Source organism: Psammomys obesus, unplaced genomic scaffold, assembly GCF_907164565.1.
Source record: "Psammomys obesus unplaced genomic scaffold, mPsaObe1.curated_primary_1811, whole genome shotgun sequence".
Classification (NCBI taxonomy): domain Eukaryota; kingdom Metazoa; phylum Chordata; class Mammalia; order Rodentia; family Muridae; genus Psammomys; species Psammomys obesus.
This window is the reverse complement of record NW_026585895.1, coordinates 5242692-5263067: the sequence shown is the minus strand read 5'-3', so window position 1 is coordinate 5263067 and position 20376 is coordinate 5242692. Positions and strand designations below refer to the sequence as shown.

General features: G+C 42.6%; 1 protein-coding gene across 2 annotated transcripts in view; it reads right to left on the bottom strand.

Annotated features, from left to right (window-relative positions):
• The window catches only part of Pde1a (phosphodiesterase 1A), a 261678-nt gene that overhangs the window by 10513 nt on the left and 230789 nt on the right, over positions 1 to 20376 (bottom strand). For both annotated transcript variants that reach the window (XM_055600525.1, XM_055600526.1), the window contains 6 exons: positions 18664 to 18789; positions 16009 to 16110; positions 15782 to 15902; positions 10270 to 10351; positions 7758 to 7878; positions 7030 to 7217 (listed from right to left, as the gene is read on the bottom strand). In XM_055600525.1, the coding sequence (XP_055456500.1) occupies positions 7030 to 7217; positions 7758 to 7878; positions 10270 to 10351; positions 15782 to 15902; positions 16009 to 16110; positions 18664 to 18789 (740 nt within the window). The remainder of the gene's footprint in view (positions 1 to 7029; positions 7218 to 7757; positions 7879 to 10269; positions 10352 to 15781; positions 15903 to 16008; positions 16111 to 18663; positions 18790 to 20376) is intronic.

Below are 20376 nucleotides of genomic sequence, written 5' to 3'. Positions count from 1 at the left end.
GGATGGAGCTACAAAAAGGATGTAGGGTGAATAAATAAATTAAAAAAAAAAGAAAGTGTGAAACATACAGACAAAAAAAAAAGAAAGAAAGAAAAGAAAGAAAGAAAGAAACAAAGAAACAAAGAAAGAAACAAAGAAAGAAACAAAGAAACAAAGAAAGAAAGAAATCACAGGGCTTGCACCTCCAGGAGAAGTAGGCCATTAATGTTAAAACCCATACACCTGTAGTTCTCTGCTGTCATTGGTTCTGACAAACTACTCAGCCCTCTATCCAGACAGGATCACCTACAGCGGATTTCAGCGACTTTACACGGTGCTCTCCTTGCAGGATGAGCCACAGCAAGAGTAACGCCTCGCCTCGCCTCGCCCCGCCTCGCCTGGCCTCGCCTTGTCTCTAACCTGGAGATTGCAGACAGCCTACCTTTTAGTGCTAATGGTCAGCAAATAAATGGATACAACACTCTGTGGCCAACCTGGGAGGAGACTTGGGAAATTCTGTGCATATCTGTTTTTCCCAATTATCAAGGTTTTTTTTTTTTTTTCCTCCTTCCTCTCCCTCTTCTTTCATTATCTTGTAAGAGCTAAATTTACTTATACTCATTATTAGGCTGGGGTACACAATTTTCTTCTTTTTTTGTTTTGTTTTGAGACAGATTGCCACAGCTGTCCTGGACTCACTTTGTGGACCAGGCTGGCCTCAAACTCCAGGAGATCCAGATGCCTCTGACTCCCTGAGTGCTGGGATTACAGGGGTGCATCACTGTGCCCAGCTGGGATACACAATTTTCAACAAATGTGTATCAGAAGTTGGAAAAAAAAAAAAGCAAATCCTGGTAGGAAGCATGAGCTGAAACCTAGCAGTTACTAGATGCACCTCATGCTCTTCCCTAAATACTGCTTGAGAGACTCACGCATGGAAATGAGCTGAAACTGCAGAATCTCCCAGTTGTTTTTTTCAATGCAGTTGCTTATATGAACTTTGTTTTGGGTCATCAAATCTCAGAAGGCTCACAGGCTCGGTTCCCATACATGTGAGAGAGGCCAGCCCTACACTCCCAGCTACCCTAGCTCCTGGAACAGGGAAGGCACTTGTTTTTCATACCATCTCTCCCACGCCATTTATTGATCTCCTTTGCATATATTCTTACCTATCGTTGCTGGCTACGGGGAGGAGCTGTGACAGGATGTGGACAGATTCTCATCCCACTATAGGTTTTGAAAGAAGTGGTGGAAGAAACTGTTCCTTGTATGTTCATGCAAGTTGTGCAATACATTTGTGAATTCATGTTTTAAAAGAAAAGCACTTTTTTAATTTTTTATTTTTTTTACCAAAGAGCATGTATGGACTGTACCTAGGCCTCCCATATACATGTAACCAATGAGCAGTCTGATCTTCATGTGGGTTCCTAGTAAGTTGAGTGGGTGCTGTTTATGACATGGACTCTGTTGCCTGCTTTCAATCACTTCTCCCTAATGAGGTTGCCTTGCCTCTGTATGAGGACAAGCTCTGTCCTGATGTGACTAGATTTGCTCGGGTGGGTTGGTGGGGAGGGAGCTCCCCTTTTCTGAGGAGAACAGGAGGGAGGTTAGGGGAAAGAGGGTGGGGAGGGAGGAACCAAGAGGTTGGGGAGGGCTGTGATCAGGATGTAAAGTAAAAATATAAATTAAAAAATTTTTAAAAAAGAAAAAAATAATAAAATAAAAGCACTTGGACCAATTAGCTATGAAGTGACTTGTAGATTCACAGTGATGGAAGTTGTGTCCTCTGCAGATTCCTGTAACAGGATTGTTCTCATGGTGGAAGTTAAATGATTTAAAATAAATTGTGGGTGTTGGTTGCACTGTCTCTCCATCAAACCAACACCGAAATTATTGTCTTAGTCTTAATGGCCTTCAGTTAACAGAGCTTCTACTCCTCCCTTGTGTCTCTGAGTTTTTCAACCTTGTGTTTCACATCAGCTTACCCAAACACAAAGGGTAATGCAGGACACAAGGTCCTCCTAAGGAAATCCTGCCTCCAGAGTGGTAAGCTGACCTCACTCGGTGACCTGTGGCCAGTATGTCTCATTACCTTCACAGAATATTGTAGACATCAATACAAAATTAATGCATGCTCCTTTTCCCCAACCCCGAAAAGCACATCTCACCAGTTTTCAGCTTGAGAAAGGGCCCAGCTCATCATTCTGACTTTGTTATTTTGTTGTTATCACACAGGGCCCTGAATTGAGAGGTTGCTATACACTAGCCAAGTGTCCCGCTGCTGACTGTGTGCTGACAGAGTTGTGCTGCTCTCTTCAGGCTGACCTTGCCTGTGTTTTGGAGGCCAAGCTGGGCTCTCTTGCCTCAGCTCCAGAGTAGCTGGAAAGACAGGCCTGCAGTGTTCACGGTTCAGCCTAGCCTCGGCAATTTCTGTTTCAGGGACAGGGTCACACTGCACGGTCCTGGTTTTCCTGGAATGTGCTTTGTGGAGCAGGTTGGCCTCAAAGAGTCCTGCCTTTCTGTGCTTCAAGTGCTGCCTTACAGGCATGAGACACTACGCCTAGCTGAATTAAGTTTCAGAAATGGCATTGTGAGCAGGGAGGTGGTGCTGAATGCCAGCACTGGGGAGGCAGAGATAAAAGGGTATCTGTGAGTTCGAGGTCAGCCTGGTCTACAGACAGTTCTAGGACAGCCAGTACTGCACAGAAAGATCCTGTCTCAAACAACAACAACAAAGGAATGACACTGTGATAAAGCTGCATTATCAGACCATTGATGGGTTTCTCCATCTCCCTTTGAAGATGTATGAACTCAGCTTCATTTGGAAAGAAACTACAGGTATATTCGTTTTCCCCCTGAATTTTTATCTTGTGACTCTATGAATCTTTTCAATGGTAGAAATCACTAAAGCATTTTTCAGAGAGGAAAAAAAAAGGTTAAAATTTACATAAAAGATAAATTTCTAAAATTCATGCTTTCCTTTCAGAAATTTCAGAAAACACACCTTTGGAGCGAAAATCATCCTGGCAGCCTTACAGAAGACATGACAAAATTACTGCTAAGCTGCTCATCAAGAAGAGGCGCCACAGAATACCACCCGCACCAACATGTGAACTAAGGTGACAGTGCAGTGACCGTCGGCAGGCCTGTTCCACTCCAGCCAAGCCGGCTCAGCCAAGAAATCTGCAACTGCGGTGTCTGAGGTTCCTGAGGTCAACTTAGCAATCTGCAAGAAAAATGGATTCCCTTTCTCACTCAGGCCCTGGTAGACATCTGGGAAGACTAATGAAATTGCCAAACCTTTTGATCAAATCAGAGCTGTCGGCACAGGAGCTCCGTTTTACCTACAGGTAGTTACTGAAGATAAAACTTAAGCTGCTCCTGTAGACCTAGTTTGTGTTCTGAAGAAGGGTTCTCGTTTTTTAACGATCTAGAGAAAGTGTGAAGAAATTATGGGAAAAAAACCAACCTATGATTAGTTTTAGACTAGTCATGTTTGTATAAACTACTGCAGTAAACTTGTAAAAACCAATACAATCAGTATTTTCTTAATTTCCAACATATTTCGCTTTTGGTATCGGGATTGTTCATGACTCTCATATTTGTCAGTGCTGGTCTCTAGATGATTTGGAAAAAAATAATTTTAATCAACTTTGGTTCAAGTTGGTACCCTCTGAATGAAAGGTTTTCATGAAGGAATTAGTCTTATATACATGTACTTAGATATAAAATTATATAAAGAGATAATATTCGGTGTGAGACTCACCTTAAAAATGAGATGAGTAAGAACATGTTATTTATTATGCAAAAATGCCTTTTCCCACTAATCCTACTTAATAGCACAAACAACCTAAACAAACAAGCCTAACTTCCTCAAAGCAATCCAAAGCCTATGGGAACTGTTGCTGCTATATGGGTTTCAACACGTCTTTCAGTAAGATACTTTTGGGAAAGAGGTGGATTGATTGATTGATTGATTGATTGATTGATTGATTTTTCATTAAGCTGTGTTGTTACAGAGCTGTTTTAGCATGTGCTTATCATAATGTTTTCAATTATTCATTTTGCCTAACTTACATATTAAAATGTATAATGAGGGGATAGAGTGATGGCTCTGTTTTTACAGGCACTGGTCACTCTTTTAAATGATCTGGGTTCAATTTCTTGCACCCACATGGTGGCTGATAATTGTCTGTAATTCCAGTTTCAGAGGATCTGAGGCCCTCTCTGGCCTCCAGAACTCCCAGGCAGACATGCAGTGCACAGGCGAACATAGACACACATAGACACGAACAGTAATTTAGAACGCCTGACAGACAGTAATTTAAAACGCCCCTAGCATGAACTGTAGTACGTAAAAGAGCAGGAGCTAGGTGTGCTCCGGTGTGCTTTATGGTATTGGAGCCTGTTTCCTGGAGATGAAGGGGAATGGGTTTAATTAGTGAACATTTGGATATTAAGCATCCGCCGAAAGGATGGGCTGACTGCACATGTGGGTTTGAGAAGGCACCGGCTCGCGAGGTCATGACATGGATCAAGCCACTGAAAGCATTTCAATAACTGGCCAAACCCTACTCTAACCCACCCATAAATCACTGCTGAATGGTAGCAAGGCCTTGTTGGAAGCAGAGTTTTGTTTTGTTAGAGGAATCAAAATTGAGGCCATAACTAGATTGTTCTGATCAATAAAGAATGTTAGAGAGTGGGGAGGGAAAAAAAAACAGAGAATGAGTGTAAGTCTAAAGGTTTCTTAAAGAGAGCAGAAATGAGAGCGCATGAGTGTGTATATACACACTCAAACATAAACATACATGTGTATACATTCATACACACATACACATATACGTGTGTGTGTATGTGTGTGTGTGTGTGTGTGTGTGTGTGTGTGTGAGATGTTCTCTAAGGTACTAAGTGGACAAACCTTCCAATGTACTGTGAATGGTCTAGTCACTGTGGTATGGCTTCCCTAATCTCCGGCCAGCACTGCGGCACCTAACCCATCTACCTCTTCCTCATTACCACCTTGTCTGTTCAGTACATTCTAACCCAACAGTTTTCTGAGGCCACAGAAACTACTATAAAGTCTTGCAGCTATTATTAATATTCATAATATAAACTTAGGGTAAATAAATATCTTCAAAGTGTCAAAAAACAGCAAATTCAGATATAGAAAAAAAACTTTAGGGAATGTCCCATGCATTTAACTTTCCTTTTGACATCAATCGGTAGGTTTTGAAAGGCCGTTTAGCAAATAGAGACATACATTATACTGAGTGATGCCAATTCATTTGTGTGGGGGCTCTGCTAAAGAAGAACAAAACCTCTGATTCTCAAACTATCCTATAAAAGAAAAAAAGAAGTGCTTCTAACTTCTTTTTATGAAACCAGCAGTACACTGATACCTAACCCAGACAAAGACACACATAAAAAGTATAGATCAATATTCTCAATGAACAAGGATGCAAAAAAATCTCAATAAAAAACATTAAAACCAAATTCAAGAACACACCAAAAATACCCTTTATCACAGTCAAGATGAGTTCATCTCAGAGATGTATGGATATTTCAATATGTATAAATCATTAAATATCATCTACCATGTTAATAGACTATAAGGCAAAAACCACATGATCATCACCCTGCATGAAGAAAAGGACTTGCGGTGTTTCCAATAACCTTTCATTGTGGAAATCCTGGGTGTTCTAGGGGTACAGGGAATATATCTTGGGATAATACAGGTAATATACCATAAGCTACCAGCCAACATTATGCTAAATGAAGAAAATCTTGAAATATGTCAGAAATAAGACAAGGATTTCTACTTTCTCTGATCCTTTTAAATATAATCTTAGCTAGAGCCATTAGACACAAGATAAAGAAGGCACAATCAGAAAAGGGGGGAAGTCTATATGATTTTACACATTAAGGATCTTAAAACTCCACCAAAACCTCCTACCTCTAAAAAAACACATCCAGCAAGGTAGCAGAATACAAACTTCACCCACACTCTTACTGTTTTCAAAGAGTCCACGTCACTACGTGATACAGGAAATGCCACCTGCGGTGGTTTGGATTGAGAACGGCCTCCTAGGTTATATGATTGGTCCCTAGTTGGGAGAGCTGTTTGGGAAGGGTTAGAAGGTTTGGCTTTCCTGGACAAGATGTGGCCCTGGGGTGCCCGCAGGATTCTCACCTGCCCATCTTGTCCCGTTTTACAGGCTTCTTTGTTTCTTGTGTGAAAGGCAAGCCCCGCCTCCTAGTTAGTACAGCGGCTACTCCATGTGTCTTGTCTGAAAAGATAGGACTTTCCATGCCAGCTCACCCCTGGGTCCTCTTTCTTATCTCTGCTCGTATTTGTCTACACCATGGCTTTCTTAGTGAAGGTTTCCCAGTGTCCCTGCTTAAAAGCAGCCCTCTCCTGTTTAGCATTCAGTCCTTCCTGGAAATGGGAAAGCAGGCCTCCCCAGCTCCATCTCCTTACAGATCTGCAGCACTGTTAAAGTCAGTAACAGTGTTAACAGTGCTTTCCACTTGGGTACAAGATAATTCCTGAACCTCTTATCCTTTTAAACATATGTACTGCAATCGTCCAGACTTGGAGTTACAGGCTTTGGTGAGCTGCCTATGGTGGGTGCTGGGAACAGAACCTGGGTCTTTGGTGAGAGCAGCAAGTGCTCTCCACAGAGAGCCATCTTTCCAAACCCAGGCTCTTATTCTTAACTAAACTGCCGGACATGCAGGTAGACACACCAAGAGCTAGTCACCCTGCTTGGGGCTAAAGCAACTTGGGGGCACCCGGCAAAGTGGAGAGGTTCTATCCCACAGAACCCATGATGTTTGCCATCAGGTTACTGTCCCGTATGATGGACATCTGCGTGGCCACCAGCACACACAGCCGCAGCTCCGGTGACGTGAACTTCCCTGTGAATGATCAGATTTCAGATACCAGCAAGAGTCTGTGCATTTTAGAAAAGAAGAACACCAAGTGGAACAGAGGCCAAGTTCTTAGGGAGTTAAAGAGAACCTGGGCGGAAGCGTCACCAACTGTACCTTGGTTAGCCAACGCTTTCCACCTCTCTTTGTTCTGCTTAATGATGTCCACCAGGTTGCTTTTGAAGCGCTTCAGGTCCACAGCTGACAGAGAGTAGTCTAGGGCACAGCTCCCATCACTCACTAAGCTTTTCGTACTTGACTGCCTCAGAGAATCGGCCACATGGAACCCAATCATGGTGGACGAGCTGCCATTGATAACCACAGAAATCAAGAAACAAATAGGTTAAGATGCCATAGAAGACGGCTTTGCAAGACCCACAGGAAGAAGAGGACAGTCACACTGGCCCAGATGTGACTGGTGCTTGCCTCCTCCATCCAGTTTCCCACAAGGCGAGGGCCCGGGGACTCTCCTTAACATACTCCAGGTACTTATTCTCTCTCTCTTCTCTCTCCAACCCCCCTCTCTCATTCTCTCTTGTAACTGAATAGGCTCTTTTTCATCCAGTATATTCTGATTACGTTTGGCCTCTAGCCCCTCCTCCCATTTCCTCCTTTCCTCCCCTCCCACACGGATCCGCGTCCTTCTTCTTCTCATTCAAAGCAATCACTTGCAAAGGGAGTGCGTTGCAATACACAGCCACTAGATGGCGATACTACCTAACAGGAAGCCTGTAAGAGCAGCAGGCAGGCCTGCCTTTGAGGACAGGATAGTTACTGGCTAAATTTTTGTCTTTAAAATCTTAAAGACAAAAAATATGCAAAACAACAACAAATTATATCTATACCTGCTTGCCTCACAGTTAGAAGATTCTGATCTTGAGGCTTCCTCTATAAGAGGAATAATAATTTTCTCTGTCGAGTCTGTCAGGAGAGTAAATGTTGGCTCCACTATGAAATCAATGAAACCTGAAAAAAAGCAAAACACACAGAAAAACAGATACATTTAAGTGTCCCGGTTTCCTGAAACCCGTGGTAACTCGTTGCGAGGACTCCCTGGGACACATGTGCAAAGGCAGTGCTCGCTACAGAGCTGGCTAAACTGGAGACAGCAGCAATGGAGGCCGCTACGCTTCCCAGCTCAGGCGCGAGGCCTTTTCTATTGGATATTCCACCCTCTGTGCTGTCCCAACCTTCCAGCCAGCTCCAACGACCAGGAATATCTTTTCTTCTCAACGAGAGGCGGTCACTGCCCTTTGGAACGGGCCTAACTCTGCTTGTGGTTTTTGAATGTGATGTACCAGAAAGAAATGGTGTCCAAGCTCTAAGGAAACCAGCTAACTGAGGAACACAGGAAGACGATTACTCTTATTTTATCTTTTTCCCCCTTGCTGCATCAGAGCACTTTGTCGGTGCCATTATTATTTCAAATCGCTGTTTATTATTCTCTGGATGTAAGGTGTTAGTTCTCTGAGTGTGGGCAGGGGCTGTCAAACCAGCAGAGAGAAAGCTGCTACAGTCTCCAGGAGACAGCCCTAATCCCACCACTTGGCGATGTCAGGACTGAGGGGTGACTTTAAAGTGTGCATCAAGACGGAGAGTGACAGGAAGAGAGCAGAGCTTTGTCCGAGGGTGCAATGGTGAGGTATCTTAGCTCAGGAAATGTAACCCCTCGAGCAATGGGTGCTTCTTGCTTTGAACCCACCTGGGAATGGAGGCTAACGTCTGAATAACAAGAAAAGGAGCACCTGGAGGTGACAAACACATACATGCAAATTATCCATTGCATGCGTGACCAAGGTGTTGGGTGCTTGACACTGTTTAAAATTTTACAAATGCCTTCAATAATTGTGTATCTTAATGGCACTTCAGTGCAAAGTAAAATTTGCCGTTCACCAGAGTTTTGACTCCCTGGCACAGGTAGATTGTGGTGTGAGTCAGCACCTCTTCTAACAAAAGAAGAATGTGCATGAGACCCACCACCACTGGGAGTCAGTCACTCCCCGCTTGATGGAGGAAGTCCTGAGTCCACAGCATGAAACGTTTCTGAACAGTGATAAGCACCTGTGCTCTATTCCCTGGGCAGTTGGTGGAAGTTGGCTGGGAAGAGGAAAGGTTAGAGCCAGCAGCCTTCCCACTGCCCTGCAGCTCTGCAATTCGTGCACCAGAGCCCGACTGCAGAGGAGGGATGCTGATCCTGACATCACGTGGCTCTGGAAGGAGGATGCTAGCTGTCAGGGTGCTGTCAGACACGAGAACCAGGAGCTTAGTAAGCATATGTTTCCACAATGACCCGAGCTGCAGGTCCCTGCAAAATACAGGTAGGAAGAAAGGTGGCTGGGCGCGGCATCAGTGCACAAATCTCCTTCTGCTGGTTTATCTGTTCATGTCTCAGGGACTTGGAAAAGAACATGAATTTGTACCAAGCATATTACAGAAAGTTTGCAATCACATCAGGAAGGTTAATGTTCCTTGAACTGCTTTGTCTAAAGGATTAAATTATAGAAAATAATAGTCAGCAATATGACAAAAGACCCAATTCCTTACACAAGAAGAAAGCCCTTACTTACTAGGATCACAACCAAGAGTAACAAGTGATGCTGACTAGCAGTGCTCTGAGGCAGGCGAGCACACGGGACAGTCCAGTGGCCTGGGACTCTGCCTGCTTTGTGTTATGCAGGCCCCTTCTCAATGGCACTTGGCCACCTCACTCCTTGTGTGCTCTATGCCCACACAGCCCTCTCCACAGAATTCACCTAACAACCAGATGCCTCCACCAGGGCCATGCTACATCTACCCCCTTGTGGGTGATGGGATAAGTTTCCGCTCCCCTAACAACGGTCAATCTTAGGACAGTTTCTATTTAATCAGAAGCAGCTGTGGAAGGGATCTGCATGGTAGGAAAATGGCCATGTGATCTAACCTAGCAATGCAAACAGAACTGCTACCAGTGTACCCTCAGATCCTGGCCCCAGCTTCCTCCAGAGCACATAAAGAGACTCCAGGCTGTGCACGGCTCCTTGAGGATCTGTGCTCACAGGGAATCTTTTTTATTGCATCTCTTTAAATTAGGTTGCCTTGCTATTCCTTAAACCCTGTGTGGGTTTTGCTTTAGTTCCTTGGTTAAAATGTCAAGAACTTAGACACACCTGACCCTGACCAGCAGTGGCAGCTTTATTGAACTCATTTTGTGAAAACACTTCATTGACTCTCATTCACCATTATCTACATCAGCCTAGGGCCAGCGTTTATCTTGAGTGAGGAGTGAGGTTGGCCTGGAAGCCTTCAGCAGCACAGCACACACATCTGAACACTGACAAGCCCCACCCACAGTTCAGGGCCACTCTTCTTCAAGATTACCTATTTGAGACTGGGCGACCATCGTGGAATTCCGATCACAAAGTGGAGAAAATGGAATTCCTAATTCAGCTTCTTTGTCTCCCTGGGGATAGAAAGATGCATTGGCAGAATCAAGTTGGAGAATTTAAGAAAATGTGCAATCTAGATAGAGTAACTTAAAACCACCACATTTTTTTTCCATTTTTAATCAGTAATACACACTTACTTATGTCACCTTCTGCGCCAAGACGAGACCCGGGTCTGAGTCTCAAGGGTACTGTCAGTTAAGGTTCAGACCACTGCCAGGCCCAGGGCTAGGAGAGGGAGCACGGCGAGGGAGCATGGTGAGGGAGCATTGATGAGGAAGCACAGGTGAGGGAGCACGGTGAGGGAGCTCAGTGAGGGAGAGCTGGCCAGCCAGCACTAGCCAGCAAGCACAGGGCCTATAGGTAAGCTGACACGAAGGTGAGGTGGCGTCATCTCTGGACAGCTTGTGTAGGAGTGACCTCCACACAGTGACCTCCGCCTTCCTTCAGTCTTTCTAGAAGTGGCCCTAAAAAGTCCTCACAAACTCACCCAAACAGATGGCACCTTCAACGGCTGTGGCAACTGCCACATCTGTACTAGGCTGTGTTTGCAGGAGAATGCAATCGCCAAGACCGGTCTGCCAAACGTTAGGCTCACTGTGTAACTGCAGCTCACAGTGCTTCCTCAGCTCTTGGAACTGGCTCGGATTTCAGCATTTCCAGCTAAAGTTCTTTATGTTCATTTCATTTGGGAGGCCATATCTATAATTTCCATTGGTGCCAGATCTTTGGCTGAGAGTGGATTGACTGAGTGAAATTTTTATAGTGCGGGAAACAAAATTTACTTTGAAAGATCATACTTTATATGACATCTAGCGATATTAAAGAAAATGGGGGCTTGGCGAGACACAACTTAGTGATGAAAATTCATCCCTCTGTCTTTTCATTACTGATAACCTACTTTTCAAACCATTTGTTTCTCTCTGACTTATAAGACAATATTGCCTAACAGATTTCAATTTTTACTAAATTGAGGTTGTTTCTGTGTGTCATAAAAGACTGCACTGAAAAGAAAAATATTCATTTATTCCTTGTGTTCATAGTGAAAAAAAACTAATGAAAATAGTTATTTTTAAATTTAATTATGTTAACTTCTCATTATGCCAACTAGCATGTGTCCAAGAAGAGAAACAGAGGTATGAATCTGTCTTATTTTTGTTGTTATCATTTGGCTGGTACCTCTGTCTTTTTTTGCCAGCCACAGTTGAAATGATGGAGCATCTTCCGGATATATTTATTCTAGTCAAAAGCTCCTGTGTCGACTTGTTAAACACTCAAAGAAATGATGCTATATGCACTGATAAATATGACAAGGTGTGCCTTGGAGATGAGGACTTGTGTTTCTCAGGACCTTGCAAGGGCTCCTCTGGCCACTTTCCTCCTGGATAAAAGGATAAACTTGAGGCAGCTGACCAAAGACAGGAAGACAGCTGCTTGAGTTGAGGAAGATAGTTCATGTTTATATTCACTGTCTAACTTTGCTCAACACCAATTAACGGTCAGATGAGGCAGCACATGCCTTGAATGCCAGCTCAAGCAGACAGAATGACTTAAGTTCAGAGCTAACCTAGGCTATGAAATGAGTTCTACGCCAGGATGCACTACAGTGCGAGACCCTGTCTCAAACAGAAACAAACAAAAAAGCAAAAACAAACCAAAAGGAAACTAATAGACAAAAAATTTAAATAGAGCAAGAATTCCATCTGAAGGATATCTGAGAGTAGGGGGATGGGATGACGGGATATCAGCCTGTGGCCTTGAAGAGCACAAACACATGGCAAACACTCACAAACACAAATCTTACTAAAAAATACTAATAATAAAGGAAAAATTGCTTACTGCCCCACTATTTGGTGTTTGTTGCATCTGCATGGTGGAAAGTCTTTACAGATTATTTGCCTTGGTGTCTATGAAGAAGTCACATGACCACACGTGTGTAGCCTTATTTCTGGAGTTACTGTCAGATTGCATTGATCCATTTTCTGATTATATGCCAATGAGTGACTATAGAAAAGCTAACTATGTAATGTGGGGTAGGGGATGCTCCAGCTTCTTTAGTCTCTTACAGAACTGCCATGGCTACTTTAGGTTCATGCATTTCCATTTGTACTGCAGGACCAGAGTTCTAGCTTCTACAAACAGGGCTGCTAAGATTTTTCATAACATAATCCCAAACATGCTAATCGATTTTGAAAGAATTGTCTTAGTAATACTGAACCTTCTGAACCATTGTTCTGCCTAGCATTTGTCAACTCCACACAAGTTTTGGTCATGGGGAGGAGCACACCTCAACTGAGAGGATGTCTCCAGCCAGCTGGCCTGTGGGCACCACTGTGGAGCCATTTCTTGATTAATGGCGGATGAGAGAGGGTGCAGCCCCACACTAAGCTGAGCAGGGCATGGAGCGCGATCTCATAACGAGTGTCCCTACTTCAGTTTCTGCCCTGGCTTCCCCTGATAATGGCTGTAACTTGTAAATATAATAAAACTTTCATCCCCAATCTGTGTCTGTTTGAACATACGTGTGTGTGTGTGTGTGTGTGCGCGCGCGCGTGCGCGCGCTATTAAAATTTTCTGGTTTTCCTTGTGGTGGTTTTGCATGCATTTAGCTAAATAAATCTTTAATGCTTTGTTTTGTGCTCTCAGAAGTAACATTATGCTTTAAGCTTAATTTTCTGTGTTTTTCTTTTTTCTATCCAAAATGTGTTTGTGGGTTCCCACTCATCTTCAAGTGGAACCTCCTTCTGTCAGCCTTGCTTTGCCTCCTGTCGGCTGACAGAGCACAGCAGAGCAGCCAACACACAAGAACGGCACTTGTGCGAGGCTAAAGGCCGAGGTGATTTGAGAGCACCCTGGGCATTCCACGGTTGAAGCAGGAACCAGGGCTCTGCACCGGAGCTTTTGCTTGTGTTTCTGCTTCTCGTCTTCTGTGGAGGGGTGAAAGAGATCCTTTGCAAGAGGCATGTTCTGGCAGGGAGGTTGTAGCCGCCAGGAAGGCTAAACTTAATGTTCAAATTGTTTTGCTTGTGTACAGAACTACAATTGATCCCAAAACCCTGTAAAACCGAGTGTTGTTTTACCAGTTTTGTCTGCATATGAAGTCTGTTTTATTTCCTCCACTCTACTTATTACTTCCTTTCTGTACTTCTCTGTACTGATTAGGGCTTCATACGAAACAGCTGATATTCTGATCTTAGCATAAACATGTTCTGTATTTCCCTTTGGAGTGTTGCATTAGTTGTGACCCTTTGACCTTTTATTAGACTAATTAGTCTGCCTGGAGTTTGTGTAATTAAAATGTTGAATCTTGTCAAATGCATTCTGTGAATCTACTGGTATGCCAATGTGATTTTTTCCCCTTTTATTCTTTTAATATAGTCCAGTAAAATTAAAAAAAAATATTTGAGATGCTTGCTCAAGCTCTGCTATTTATTCTTTTACAATGTTATGGATTTGACTTGCTAATATTTTAAGAGTTTCCCCATCTAGATTCATGACAGATGTGGGTTATAATTTCCTTTATTTGAAACATCTTTGTCAGGTTTTATAAGCGACATGCTGCCAATTTTCTTCTTCCTGTATCATGAAAAATTTGTGTAAAACTGACATTATTTCTGTCTTACAATTCTTGAGAAAATTAATATTTCTCAACTGAATTAAATAATGGGAATTGAAATTAAAATTTAAAAAATGGAGATATCTAATCCTGGGTTTTCATGTTTTAAGAATTAATTGATTTTATGAGCATGGGTGCTTTGCCTGTGTCTGTGTCTGTGTAATGCAGGTACGCTCCATGCCCACAGAGGGCGTCAGATCCCCTGGGACTGGAGTTTCAGATGTTGTGAGTGGCCATGTGCGTGCTGAGAACTGAACGCAGATCCAAACCTTCCTCTGGAAAAACAGCCAGTGCTCTTCACTCTTGAGCCATCTTCCTACCGCAAATCCTGGGTTTTCTTATGTGGAATTATATTATAATTAGAGCATATTCATTGTTGCTTTGTCTTATTGTCTAGGTTGGTAATTTTTATCTTTCTTGAAGAATTAGGCAATTTTATTTCTTTTATCAATATTATTGGCATAGACTGTTCACACTATTTTGTATCCTTTTGCCACATATAAGCTCCATAATAATAACCCATCTCCTATGTATGTTACTCCCTCCTTTATTAATTACCTTTAAGGAGTAATTAATAAAGGAGGGAGTGATAAAATTACTTTTAAGTAATGTTTTTCTGTCCGCTCTGTTTACTAATCTGTTTTATATTTATTACCTGTTCCTCTCAACTTATTTTAGCTCAGTTTTCTTAAATTTCACCTACATTCTTAAGGTAGAAACCGATCCTTGGTCTTATACTTTTGGTCTTTTTAAATAAAAAAATTGTATGATGCTACAAAATGTCCCCTGAGTAGAGACTTGATGGTACCCAACAGATCGCCTGTGCTGTGGTTTTATGATCATTCATTTAATATGTTTGAAAGTGTTTCATACCTAGGTAGTAAAGTTCATAATACTGTGGACACGGAAGTTCACAGGAGATTTCAGGTTCATATTCTTCATCCAGGAGTTGACATGGCTCAACTCCACCTAGAGACCATAGATACGCATGCTTGGGACAGGCCTGGTCCCTTTCTTAGCTGCTTTATCTGGCTATTGCTGGATTTCATCCTTTATGACAGAGTTCCAATTGTCAGTACTGGCCCTGAGCTCTATGGACTAATAAATCACCAACTCTAGAATGGATCCTAATTTGTAACTAACTGGTCAGACATGAACCTTTCTGTCCTACGGCTCCACTTGGGACTGAAGTCTGAAGTGGAGACCATCTTTTGGCAGAGCGTGCCTCTGACTTGTGGAGTTGAAGCCAACCTTGGGTGATTACCATCACAGTTATGTTACAGCACCCCAGCTTCAGAGGCAGAGATGCCAGAGCAGGGAGGCCACAGCAGAAAAAACCGGTAGATAAATCCCTGCAGCAGAGGACAGGGCGCCCCTCCTCCGGCTTGCACTTGTTCAGTTCGGCAGGTGTCTGCTTGGCTACCTCTTCCTCAGCCTCCTCTGCAGCTATGCATGGAGGTAAGCTGTGAGCAGGAAGATATAAAATTTGGAGGTGGTGTGTCACCAACCCCCTTTGCATTTTTCATTGTGCAAGCTGTTTGCTTTCTCTGCTCTCAGACTTGCCTCTTAACGTCATAATAATTCTAACCCGCTGTTCTATGCCTTTCTTCCCTGACTGGCACATCCTCTTAACTATGCCATTGCTCTCTTTAGAAGACATTTAATACTATTTTGGATTATCTAATGTTTTTACCTAAAACATTACTAAATTCTCCCAAGTGCCCTAACTGTGGGCTGTGGCTAACGGGAAAGTTAGGTCAGAGGCCCTGACTCTGCTGAGGACAGTTGTGTCAACATCCACACTTGCTGTTTGAAACAGAGCGAGAGGCACCTGCAGGAAGAACTCCTCCATTAGGGACATGGTCCACCGGTAATGCAGCTTCCACATCTTGGCTGGATGGCTGATGTCGGCGGCGTGGAGTATCAGGGACATAGTTTTGGCTCTGTCAATCCTGCCAAACCAAAGACATGCTCAAATTAACAGAACAAAAGTAACCTCCTAGCGTTTTCTGAGCCCAAGCCCACAGAGCTTCAGCATGACAAAAGAGAGTAACATACCCTTCAGGCTGCTGCAAGCTGCTCCTTATGTTTTTAATCTGCTGGAAATGGCCTGACATGTCTGTAGCTAACACCATCTCAATCACTAAGTTCCGAAGATCCCTGCAAGGGGCATCAAAAGCAGAACAGCTCATTGGAGTCTTCCTGAGCTTGGAGGGCCAAGCAAAGGGCATTTCTGTAAATACAATCACACTATTTTTCCTAACAATTGTGAACACAGAGCCACCGCCTTTTAAATGCAACAGTGATCACAAAAGTTGGACATTATTTTAATCATCGACACTCCTAATTTGAAAAAGGCATGCCCGCTGACATTCTCCTTAAAAAATGAGATATGCTCCTTTTGCGGGCCACATTTCTTCCTAATCATAATTGTTAAGTTTTGTTGTTGTTTTTTCTATTTGAAAAATATGTATTATGTGTGTGTGCTTATGCATGTAGATGTGCATGCCCACGTGTGTACATTTTTGTGGAGGTCAGAAGTCAATGAGGTACTGACCTCATTGTTTTTTAAAACAAGGTTTTTCACAGACTTGGAGCTTGACAGTAAGGTTAGGCTTATTGGGTAGGTAGCCAGCAAATCCCAGAGAGCTCCCTGTCTTTGCCTCCCATGGCTGGGATCTCAGGCATGTTCCAACACACCTGGCATTTTTCACATGGGTTCTAGAGACTGAACTAAGGTCCGTGCAGCTGCATGGCACACACTTTAGTGCATGTATAGGCACTTAAGAATGTCCTCAATCTACGTGTGCCCCGGGAAAGGGACATAAAGGAGCACAGATTCTCGAGGTCTTTCCTGCACTTTCCCCATTTTACATTGCTTAAATGAAACTGTTGGACATAGGGTCACTAGTATGTACACAGCCTGTGTTAGGGCTATGTAGTGATGCCTTTGTCAGCACACTAAACATTTAACTGCCACGGTGGACCTGCAGAGGGTTAGAGAAAGTTCCCTCTGGAGGAGATTTCATGTGCTCAGTCAGGAAGACAAGAGTCAGCCAGAATCCCTGCTCCAAAAGCTGGCCTCTGGGCCGCAGTGCTCAACAGTCCTCAGGGAAACCAGATGCTAGTGGGGGTGGGCATGTATACGTTTGGGAACTGGATCCTGTGAAACACAGACATATCCACTGGCACTATTTAAACTTTCAACCAAGATGCTGCAGCGTAAATACAGTAGCCATATCACAGAGCCTATGTCTGAGTAACACATTCTCACTCTGAGCAGAGAACTGAGTCATCCTAGCAAAGGCTTGTATAGACAGTAAACAAGTCAACTCTATTTTGTTTTCACTATGGGGGCAGTATTATAAATTAAAGCAAGGCATGGAATGACTTGAACTATGATTTTGAATCAAATTATTTTTTTTAGCCGGGCAGTGGTGGCGCACACCTTTGATTCTAGCACTTGAGAGGCAGAGGCAGGCAGATCTCCGAGTTCAAGGCCAACCTTGTCTACAGAGCAAATTCCAGGACCGCTGGGGCTACTCAGAGAAAGCTTGTCTCAGACTCTACTCCCCCACCACACAAATATTTTCCATAAAAGATGGTTTATTTTTAAGGCAACATATTAGATTTTTTTTTTTTTTTTTTTTTTTTTTTACTGAAAATTACAGGTGCCCAATTCAACCTTATTTTAGATGAAAGAGACAAGAACTCAGTATTCTGCTATTATAATTCTGGGCAACCTGCTCAGAATAATTTACCCAAGTATTCAGGGAAATAAAGAAATTGGAGGTAGTTAACAAAATTATTTCCAATCACAGTTTTTAAATGAAAATTTAAAAGAATATTCACATCAAAATTTCAACTGGACACAATATTTGTTAAATAAGAGAATTAAGACAAAAACTGTGAAATCTACATGATGTAATAAATATGCTACGCCTTCCATTTAAATACTTAATAAACTCTAGAAGATATATTGATGAACTAGGCTAAATATTAGACAAAAGAAAAATAAGTTAATGTGTGAAATACTTTTATAAAAAAACAATGCACTTTTGTAATTAAAAAACTAAAATGATTTGAGGCAGAAAAATTACAGGCCTTTAACAAGATAACCAAATTTTAATGTTCAGTAAACTTTTATTGGTGTTTTATCAGTAAGTAGGTATCTTGTTGGTAGTTTTAAAGCAATGAATCTATTAAAATTTACAATCTGTGTCATTATTGTACCATTTGTTAACACAATGATACAAAAGAGTCCAACCAGGAGAGCTAATGAGGAGAAACATAAAATATTATGACAAAGAAAGAAAATAAAATAGATGAATTCATTCTAAGATAACAGGACTTAACTTTGAGAAAGGAAAAAAAAAAGATAATTCAAAGGCTAGACAGTGAAAGTTAGTATTATACGTAATACCCCTAGGAGGAGAATGAAGTATTTTCCTCTTCACTGTGGGTCATTTTAGTACAGTTGTAAGTTTTGCTCAAGCAGATGAGGGGTTTTTATTTTTCATCTCTTTAAAGCTAAGCTCCATATATAGCAAAACACTAGAAATAGGAGAGAATGATGCTGCATTGATGTAAGACTCCATGTGGGCAAAAGCAGCAACAGAGGCAGCGTCGAGTCAGGGGCGCTGAGTTTGAAGTGGGGAGACCAGGGCTTCCTTCACCCCTCACAGCGACAGCACAGCTTACACTGAAACTCACCTCCAGTCATCTTTAGGTAAATTTGCCAAAATATTCATCTCCTCCTCTTGCAGAAGCCGATAGGCGGCGCTGACGTGGTGATTCTCAAGCACCGAGCGGTCGTTGTACAGGATGGCCACGTCCGACCTGCGAACGGAAGCAAACGTCCGGGTGAGAGTTTCTCTGAGATCTTAATCAGAGACGGTCACGTTTAGGCATCTCACCGGTGAAGATCCCATGACTGCACACAGAAAGGCGTGCACACGCTACGCTGCCGTTTAAGACCCTGTATGACAGCATTTGGAGCCGACCCAGCTTCCCCGCACACCGCCTGCAGCGCGCTGGTTCCTCAGGGGGTGGCCTATCATTTCACCGCTTCCGGTGGGTTTTCTCTCCCCAGCCGTCGAGGGTTCGAATCATGCCCCAGACGTCCTTCCGTCCTGACTCTTGTTCTCTTCACATTTGAGTTTCAGTCCTGCTGCTTTTGTGTTTTTATTTTAAATCATTCTTTGTGCATTTTAAATAATAGTTCTTTAATAGTTATGCCTCATACATATATTGTTCCCTTGTCTGTGTCTTATCTTTTTATTTTCTGAACGATGTCTTTGGCAGAGCATTTTTTAAATTTTAATGAAGTTCATCTTTCAACCCTTATGGTTCATACGCCGGGCCTTTAGTGTATTCAGTCACTAGTAAACCCGGGGCCATAAAAAATTTCTCTTCTGTTGTCTTTTGCAGTGTTTTGATCTGTCCTTTATGTATAACCTGTGATCCTTTTGAAGGGTGTAACGTTTGTATCGGATCAGATTGCTCGCTGCTTACTTGCAGGTATTTTTAACATGGTGGGGATTTATTTCCCACCCTTCTGGAGACAGGAGAGTTTGAGACGAAATTGCCTCGTCTGGAAAGTCTGCTCTTGCCGCATGGCCATCACAAGGAAGAAGGACAGAGACATGGAAAGGGCAAGGCCTGGCCTTACGGGCCCCTTTGAAGTGGCGGTATGTTCACACAGAGGCGCTCTGGTGGCCTACGTACTTCTGGTCAGGAGTTGCCCTCCTAGCTGTTGCAAGGGGGGTTAATCTCCAGCCTGTAAATTTTAGAGGACACATTCAAACCATAGCCATTTGAATCTAACTTATTTGTTTTTGCATACAGTTGTGATGGTTTTCTAACATTTTCTGAAATGATTCTTGTTGTTGCAAAACCCTGACTCCTAGATCGGTTGACTAAGATCTAGCGAGACAGCTCAAAAGTTGCGCAGCATTCTAGGAGACCCAAGTTCAATCCCAGTACTCACACTCATGACATCTGACTCCTGGTTCTTACTGGAACCAGCACACACACGGCAAACACTTATACACGTGAGTAATACAAGTAAATAAATTAATTAAATAAAATAAGTCTTTTCTAAAAGATCAGTTGTCTAAAGGTACATTTCTCTGGGCTTTCTAGTCTGTTCCGTTTGTTTACATGTCTATTCCTTCACTAAGAGGACACTTTCTCATTATTATAGATTTGTAGTCAATAACAAAGCACACTCCTCGCCTCAGAGAAGATGAGACTTAATTTAGAGACAATTATGAGTGATTCATGGTTCAGGAATACAGATTCAGATTAGTCCCAAATTTCATGGTTTAACATCATAAGAATTCTGTGCATCTTCATAATGAAGAACAAAGAAAATTTAAAAATCAAGACATTTTGAAAATATAGAAGTCATACATCAAATGGATC